The 8,715-nt window shown below is 38.8% G+C and overlaps 1 protein-coding gene across 1 annotated transcript in view; it reads left to right on the top strand.

Annotated features, from left to right (window-relative positions):
- The first annotated feature begins 220 nt into the window (after positions 1 to 220).
- Positions 221 to 8,715, top strand: part of LOC107294363 (deleted in malignant brain tumors 1 protein-like) — a 24,180-nt gene continuing 15,685 nt past the window's right edge. Inside the window, exons 1-5 of the mRNA XM_029285598.1 lie at positions 221 to 299; positions 892 to 1,200; positions 2,853 to 2,873; positions 4,138 to 4,176; positions 6,204 to 6,526. Coding sequence (XP_029141431.1) covers positions 221 to 299; positions 892 to 1,200; positions 2,853 to 2,873; positions 4,138 to 4,176; positions 6,204 to 6,526 — 771 coding nt within the window. The remainder of the gene's footprint in view (positions 300 to 891; positions 1,201 to 2,852; positions 2,874 to 4,137; positions 4,177 to 6,203; positions 6,527 to 8,715) is intronic.

Below are 8,715 nucleotides of genomic sequence, written 5' to 3'. Positions count from 1 at the left end.
ATCCCTTTTATACCCTTTTGCAGGGAACAGAGTCAACCAATAAATGCAACATATTTTCCTGCTTTGCGCATGCGCAATAGGCTAGAGACAACCTGTCTGGCCCAGGCAGCCACATGGTCTGCCCGGATCTCTCTGCAGCTTCCTGCACCTGCTCTGTCAATCACAGGCCCAGGACATAACAGATGCTATAGTTAACAATTGAAAATAAATTTTTACCCTAATGGTTATAGGGCTAGAAACCACAGGTCAAGAAACAGGCCAAGAAACCACAGGTCAATTTGATTCGCAGTCTGGAACTGGTAAAAACTTAATAGTGTAAGTCCTAACCAAGGACCAAAGAGCTGTTAAGGTAACATCTGAATATATAGGGAGTTCCAAGTAAGGTGGTTTTTTGCAAAGTCAAAATATTCAGGTCTGATAAATTTTCCTATATCTAGGCAGCCCTTTGGGTATTGCTCCAAGGGCTCCTGTTACTATTGATACAGCCACTGTTGTTGTTATCATTTCTCTTGTAATCTTTTTGGGCCTCCATATTGGAGATGCTGTAAACTGAAGCACAAAATCTCAATATGCCTATTTTCTTCCAATGTCTTAAAAAAAAGAAAAATAGCACTGTTGAATACAGTTGTATTCAAAATGTTAATTTTCTAGCAACAATATAGAAGAGATTGCCATCATCTTCTTAAATTCTCTTAAAATTCCCAAACAAGTATACATTCAGCATTTCCTAATGCTCTCCCCAAAAACTTGATCCCAATAGATCCAGCCCTGATTATTTGTTTTGAGATCAGTCAAGGTTGAGTAGGTGCTGGATATCACATCGTATATGCATATTAAATTTGTGAATCGTCAGGAAGACGATACTAATTGATTCTTTAATTAAATTTTAAGAGCTCCGACTGGTAAATGGATGGGATAACTGTCAAGGCCGCGTTGAGGTTCGGCGTAACTATGGAGAATGGGGAACAGTTTGTGATGATTTATGGAATCTAACCGATGCGACTGTAGTATGCAGACAGCTCGGATGTGGACGAGCTATTGCAGCTAAAGGCGAAGCATATTTTGGACAAGGATATGGTCCTATTCTCCTGGATGATGTTCAGTGCCGCGGATATGAATCCTATCTGTGGGAATGTGAAACTTCAGGCTGGGGAAATCATAACTGCAGGCACGGTGAGGACGCTGGTGTTATTTGTTCAGGTACGTTCTCATCCTCTGAGATCAATACACATATTTTATGTAATATTTTTTTCATTGGTGGTTAATGTTGAGAGTTTATACATCTTAGTGCTGTAACTTAATATTCTCACTCACCTAATCAAAGCCCAGGATACGGTCAAACACAGAAGAAAATGATGGCTATAAAATTGTAAAGGGATAGGATTCAGTAAGAAAAGATAGGCAAAATTAGATTAGATAGGCAAAATTCTGATTAGATTCAGAAATATAAATGTACAGCAACCTTTACCTAAAGAAAAATGTCATGCCAGCCTGGCATAAAGTTAACTTGTTGCACTATGTTGTGAAGACCCTGGAGGGGGGGAGGGAAGAGCCAGGTTTTAAGAGTTCATTTAAATACATTGGGGCCCATATGAGTCTCAGGAAGGACCTCATTTAAGAGGACAGGTGCTGTAACAGACCTCTGCTTTCTTCATCCCATGAAGTGATACCATCTAGCTGATGGAATCCAAAGCATGCTGACTCTGATTGCATAGAACGGAGCCACAGAAGCCACGGGAGATAGGCATTTCCTCAGATTAAAAAGCCTCAAAGCCATTAAGGGCTTTACAAGTGATAACCAGAATTTTGAATCCACCCCAAAGCCTGCTGGTAACCACTGCAGTTGTCAAAACACAAATGTGGGCAACTCAGGAAAATATGTTTATGTTTGTTTATGTTTATTTAGATTTGTATACTGCCCTATCTCCCTTACGGGGCTCAGGGTGGTGAACAGGCGATAATAAAATCACAATAAATATCTATTCTAAAATCAAATTAAATAAATAAAGGCCTGCTCTAAAATACCCCATATAAAAACCTATACTAAAACCTAATTAAGACGCACGAAATAGATGGGTTTTCAGGGCTCGGCGAAAAAGGCGCAGGTCCGCAGTTGTACATAGGTCGGGGGGTAGGTCATTCCAGAGGGCAGGAGCTGCCACAGAGAAGGCTCTCCCCCTGGGGGTCACCAGCCGGCATTGACTGGCCGACGGCACCCTAAGGAGGCCCTCTCTGTGGGAGTGGACTGGTCGAAGGGAGGTATTTGGTAGGAGGTTAAACAGAGGAAGCCACAAAGAGATCATGCTCTCTGCAGGGGATTTTAGGACAGGATGGATAAATATAAGCCAGGATTCTATCTAGAGAGAGCAGTAAAAGAACATGTGGCTCAGTGACTCTACTGAGCCATCACCACAAGGCTATGTGGTAGTACAGGGGAATATTTTGATAATTCCTGGCAGAGCAGCAGATGCATAACTCCCTCAAATTAAACATTAACTCCACCATCCCTGAAACAGTCACAGAATACCACCAGAAAATCTTGTATTCAAGCAGAATTAGCTACATAATGATTGCAGTGCAGGCAAAGAGAGCCTTTTAATTACATTGAATAGTTATGGGGAAACATAGCCCCTTCACTTTTTTTTTGCCCTCTTGAAGTGCCTTCTTGAAACCAAATAGTTGGCACAGAAATGAGTAAAAGTGAGTAAATTTTGCAGCTGTAACAGAACAAAGCAAACACTATTCTTCTGGTCATTGTATCCATTTTACGAGTGATGTGATAAGAAATGGACATGCATATCAATACAGTCATTGTGTGGCTGAACTACTAAATCTCTTTTTTTCTTTTTCAGGGAGTGCTTATCCAACATCAGGTAATACTGAGACACTCGAAGTGTATTTCAATGTACGTTTTGATTATTTGAAGATCCACAGTTGAGTGGACAATTTGGAGTTGAAGGAGGGGAGTGTTCCAGGAGTCACCTGACCAACATGATGCTATCCAAATAAGCCAGTATTCCCCAGTTCTGCACCTGGGCTCTTGTTTCATTTTAGAAAGATGTGATTTTCTCCTTGAAAATGAGAGTATATGTGACAATGTTGGACTATTCCTTTGCATCCAGAAAGCCTTTACACTCAGGGACAAATTTCTCACGATAAAATCTGGACCATCCACTGTTATGGTAATTTGGGTATTTTCATGTACAGCAAAACGAGCAAAGCAAAATACTTTTTGTTTGCTTGATGAAATACAGTAAGTGCAAAATGTTTCATCTTTACTCTTCATTTATTGACATATTTTGGATTGCTAACAATAGATAATTTTGAAATAACATCTGCAAAACAGGGTATGAGGATCCGACTATAAAATGTAAACTAATTTGGCAACTAGTCTTTGCTATGTATGTGTTTCAGTTTTTGTTATTTAGTCATACAACACACTTTTCTATTAAGTTGATTAAGTGCTGTCAAGTCAATGATAACTCTTAACAACCACATAGATTTTTTCCATGATGATCTGTTCCTAATCTGGATTTTCAGGTCTTTGAACAGTGAACCCATCACCATCGTAATGGAGCCTATCCATCTCCCATCACAAATTTACCTTTATTGATGTAATTATGACCTATTCAGGGTTTTACTGCGGTAATAAAATAAACTTTAGTGTACAACTTACTATTATAAATTTAGTGTTATATTATGGCAGAAAATGTTGCTATCTAAACACATTGATCCAAAATAGAGTGGATAATATATTATCGCATTCAAGTTCCAAGTCAAATCTAATGATTTCAGAGTGGATCGAAGATGCTTTAAAAAATTCCAAGCATGTTTTCCTGTCCAAGCTATTTTTTCCTCTTCAAGCATTGCACATCTCTATTTTTCATTATTTGAACTAATTAGACTGTGAAAACAAGCAAAGAAACAAAAACTCCAATTTGGTGATTGCAGAGTATTTCATGACTTAGTATATTTGTTACTGTGATTGAATGTTCAGTAATGTCAACTTTCATTATCAAAATCTGAAAATAAATCTGCTTTTAACCTTGTATATTATGCTATTATGGTTACAGAATTGACTTTGTGCATTATCCATCACTGTAGCTTATCTCATACTTTATGTTTGTTCACTGGCAGGTCCTCACTGGACACCACCAATGTCACCAGCAGCACTTGGTAAGAAAACTTTGGGGATTTGTTTCTCTGTTAAATGTAATCCATTTGGAGTAGAAGAGCCTTTTCCCGTGTACTTGTGATCCCTTACTACAGAACACAGTATTATTTACCATTGAATTCTCAACAACTTTTAAAGGATGCACAATTGCTTGGCTTCAAGATATATAGCTATTTCTAAATTTCCTTTTATATTGTTAAATATGTGATGAGAATAAGTACTATGCATTTAATGTCATATAGCTGGGTGGTTCTATGAAAAAGAAAGAGACTTCACCCAGAGTTTTATCAATTTGTTGTTCATTTGTTCAGTCACTTTTGATGCCATATGACCAAAGGGACACCATTACACTAGGACTGTTTTGTCAACAATTGCTCCTTTGAACTAGACTGTAAAGTTTCTCTGTGTCATATGTGTGTGTGGAGGGGGGGCATATGCATATTCTTTGAGAGCTGAATGCAATGAAATTTAATTTTAATGTATGCTGGTTAGCATACATTTAAAATGATAATAAAGTTCTATTCTATTCTATTCTATTCTATTCTATTCTATTCTATTCTATTCTATTCTATTCTATTATTCTATTCTATTCTATTCTATTCTATTCTATTCTATTGAATCCTTGTTTTGTTGTTAGCAATGGAATCTAAGCATCTTGCCATCTTTTTGCTTCTTTTCAATTGCTTTCTTTTCTTCCAGTGTCCAGGTCTTTTGTAATGACCCTTGTCTTTGAAATAAATTAAGTTCTGGCTATTGAAATTTTAGCTTCAATATTAGTACTTCCAGTAAATAGTCTGATTTTATTTCATTTAATGTCAGATGGCTTGTTCTTATTGTCTAAGATATTCTCAACCTATTGTCCAACACCAGAATTCAAATGAGTGATTTTAATATTTAAAGTGACTTTAATGGCAACATCTGATTTGTATTCTGTGTATGATTCCATTGCAATTGTATGCAATCATTGTATGGAATCATACAATCAAACATGCAATTAAGCCTTGTCCAAAGCTGTGTCTCAGGGTCAGTGGAAAAAAAGAATATGATGGTCCTAAAGAATACAGGCTGGCAAATTTTTGAAGCCATGGTCCATGCTTGTTTTTAAGTTTAAGTTCAAGCATAGAATGAAATTGGTGATTATTTTGTCAAAAGTATCTCCATGTAGTTGAGAATGTTTATTTACAATATTTGCATTTATTTAGAATATTTGAGTAATGTCTTATGATATAACAACAGATTTCTTTGTCCATGAAGGACCTCAAGCAAAAAAAAACAACACATTTCAATAAGAGTATGAGGGACAGCACAGCACATACAAGTAGTCCTCAACTTATGATCACCATTGAGCCCAAAATTTATGTTGTAAAGTGAGACATTTGTTAAGTGAGTTTTGCTCCATTTTACAACTTTTCTTGCCTCAGTTGTTAAGCAAATCACTGAATTTGTTAAGTTAGTAACCCGGTTGTTAAGTGAATCTGATTTCCCCGTTGACTTTGTTTGTCCCAAGGTGCAAAAGGTGATCACAGTGACGGTCATAAATGTGAACCAGTTTTCAAACATCTAAATTTTGATTGCATGATCATGGGTATGGTGCAAAGGTTGTAACTGTGAAAAACGGTCACTTTTTCAGTGCTGTTGTAACTTTGAATGGTCACTAAATGAACTGTTGTAAGTTGAGGACTACCTGTACTACACATTGGTTTTATCATTGTTTGGAGGACTTTCATGGCTGTATGTTTGAATAATTCATATACAGTGAAAATGCCCCATGTTCCATTCTTTCTAATCATGGTCTTCTTACTCACTTTGTTTTTTGTTTGTTTGTTTGTTTTTTTGCTACTCTAGGATAGTGATAGCAGGCAGACATCCAAAAGTTGACTCCCTATAAAGATAGAAATTTTCTCACATCTTCATATCTTGATTACTGTTGTTAATCCTGTTTCCTATTGAAAAGTACAATTGTAAAAAAAATTCCTCCAATGTCTGTGACTGTTTATGACTGAACAATATTATTTCTTTTTTCCTCTAGAGCTCCGATTAGTAAATGGAAGTCATAACTGTCAAGGGCGTGTTGAAATTAGGCATTATTACCAAGGTTGGGGGACTGTTTGTGATGATTTATGGGACCTGAATGATGCCAATGTGGTATGCCAACAGCTTGGATGTGGATATGCCATCCAAGCAACACAAGGAGCATGGTTTGGTCAAGGATATGGCCCTATTTACCTGGATGATGTTCAGTGCAGTGGGAATGAACGCTATCTTTGGGAATGCAGAAGTGCAGGCTGGGGAAATCATAACTGCAACCACCAAGAGGATGCTGGTGTTATTTGTTCAGGTACTTACTTACTTGCTTTGTCATTGAAATAGAAATATTTTTATAACAATTTTATATTTACATATTTTAAATAGTTTGGCATGAGAGTTAACTCATGCATCTGGTTTAAGAACATATAATTTAATAGCTAATGCAATATTCTAATTCAGCTACCTACAAACAATGAAGAAAGGATTTGATATGCAGCTGAAGGGTCCTGGAGAAAACAACTCATCAAAGAGCCAAAAAGTTTTAATCTATCTTCAGGAATGATACTGTAATTGCCAAAAACAGAATCTCAAAGAAGGCTGTCAGAGTACATATTGATCTTGAACAGGGAAGAACCAAAGATTCAGATTCTAGTCTCTAGTTTATGTTAGAAATTCTGTTTATATATAGCACCACAGATCAGACCAGTGGTGGCGAACCTATGGCACGCGTGCCAGAGGTGGCACTCAGAGCCCTATCTGTGGGCACGCGCACCATGCCTCGGAGATGGCAACCGTCCCTCTTCAACCAGCCGCCTGCTAACTCACCGAGGTCCCACATGGCCAGATGCATCCCAGCATGGCTGGTTTCCCTCCCCCCGTCCCATCCCTCCTGGCCTCGCATGCTCTCCTTTTCCCGAGCACAACCCACTGCATCCCCTCCTCAGCTGTCGGCCGTCCGTCCAGCTCAGAAGTGGCTTCTCTGAGCTGCTGGCAGCAGGCTGCGAAGCTGCTGACAGACACTGTCGGCCCCCATGCGCTCACTGGCCTGTGTGTGCAGGGGCCGAAGGTGTCAGGCAGCAGCCGCCCCAGCCTCTGCTCACCTTGCCCTGCGACAATGGCACCCCCACCCTGCCTCCTTACCTCGCCTCATCCTACAGGACGAGCCTCCTGCCCACTGCCCCACCTGCCAGAGACCCCCTGGATCTCCCCCAACCCTGCCCAGCCCCACAGGCATCCCTCCCCATGATCAACATTGAGGTGACCACACCCACCTTGGCCACACCCACCAAGTGGGCCACGCCCACCTGGCACCCGGCGATAAATAAGTGGGTTTTGTGTTGCAGTTTGGGCACTCAGTCTCGAAAAGGTTCGCCATCACTGGATCAGACAAAGAGTACAGTCACCATGTGCTTTACTGCTTAACTTTTTAAAGTGTAACAGGAAACAGAAACCTCTACTTAGAATAAAAGCACATAGAGTATAAACCATACATCCAAACTTGTAAACATTGCCAACTACTGGCTGAACACTATTATAGTTGTTGCACAAAATACATCCCAACAATGAATTCCAACAGTTTATCATAGAGTTCAGTGACTAGCCAGTGCCCCTCAGCATTCTACTTCACACAGCTCTAATGGCTATAGTTTTGTAGGAAAACCCATGTAAGATGCATTAAGCTGCTAGACAGCATATTCTTTTGCTAGAGTCATAAGTGTCATGATTAAAACTAAGATGACATAATTTTCTTGTATAAGCCCTCTTAAACACTTTGTGCAAGAAAACAGTCCTCTCAATTTCATAGTTTATGTGTCAGTTTTATGCCCAATTGAAGAGTTGGGACAATGTTTATATAACTTTCTTGAAAAGGATAATTCCTGAACATCTTTTGTTAGGTAAGGAAGCAAGGGTTAGATATATAATCTCCCTGCTTTCTCTTTCCAAATAATCACTAACAGGCAGGCAACTTAGTTTTCTTTTTTTAAACTGGCTTAATAACATACTGCCATGATTGCACAATTAATGTGCTGCAGGCAAATATCCAAGATAAGCCAGGAAGTCAAAACTGAGCCAGGAAATCTAAGAAACAATCTAGCGAATCATATATGCCCCTGACATGGAATAAGTAGAAATCAAAGTGAAAGACAGATGTCACGTCACAGAAGTGATCAAAAGAATAGTTGGGGCCAAGGAACATTTCCAAAGCTGGAACTAAGTGAGCCGAACAGAGAAAGCCAAGTTACACACCCTTCTATCAGGAAGTCTTTCTGGATCCAGCAAGCCCAATAAATAAGAGACTTTTTATCATTCTCCTGATTTAATTTAATTTAATTTAATTTAATTTAATAATTTAATTTATATACCGCCCTTCTCCCGTAGGACTCAGGGCGGTGCACAGCATATTAAAACAGACAAACAAAATACATCAAAGAACAAAAAACCCCCATAAAACCAAATTAAAAGCCAAATATTCGAAGCTGTGTGTCAATTAAAATTTTCTTAAAATCATCCCT

Source organism: Protobothrops mucrosquamatus, unplaced genomic scaffold, assembly GCF_001527695.2.
Source record: "Protobothrops mucrosquamatus isolate PMUCROS unplaced genomic scaffold, P.Mucros_1.0 scaffold1926, whole genome shotgun sequence".
Classification (NCBI taxonomy): domain Eukaryota; kingdom Metazoa; phylum Chordata; class Lepidosauria; order Squamata; family Viperidae; genus Protobothrops; species Protobothrops mucrosquamatus.
Note: the sequence above shows the minus strand (reverse complement) of the source record. Positions and strands in the feature narration are given on the sequence as shown.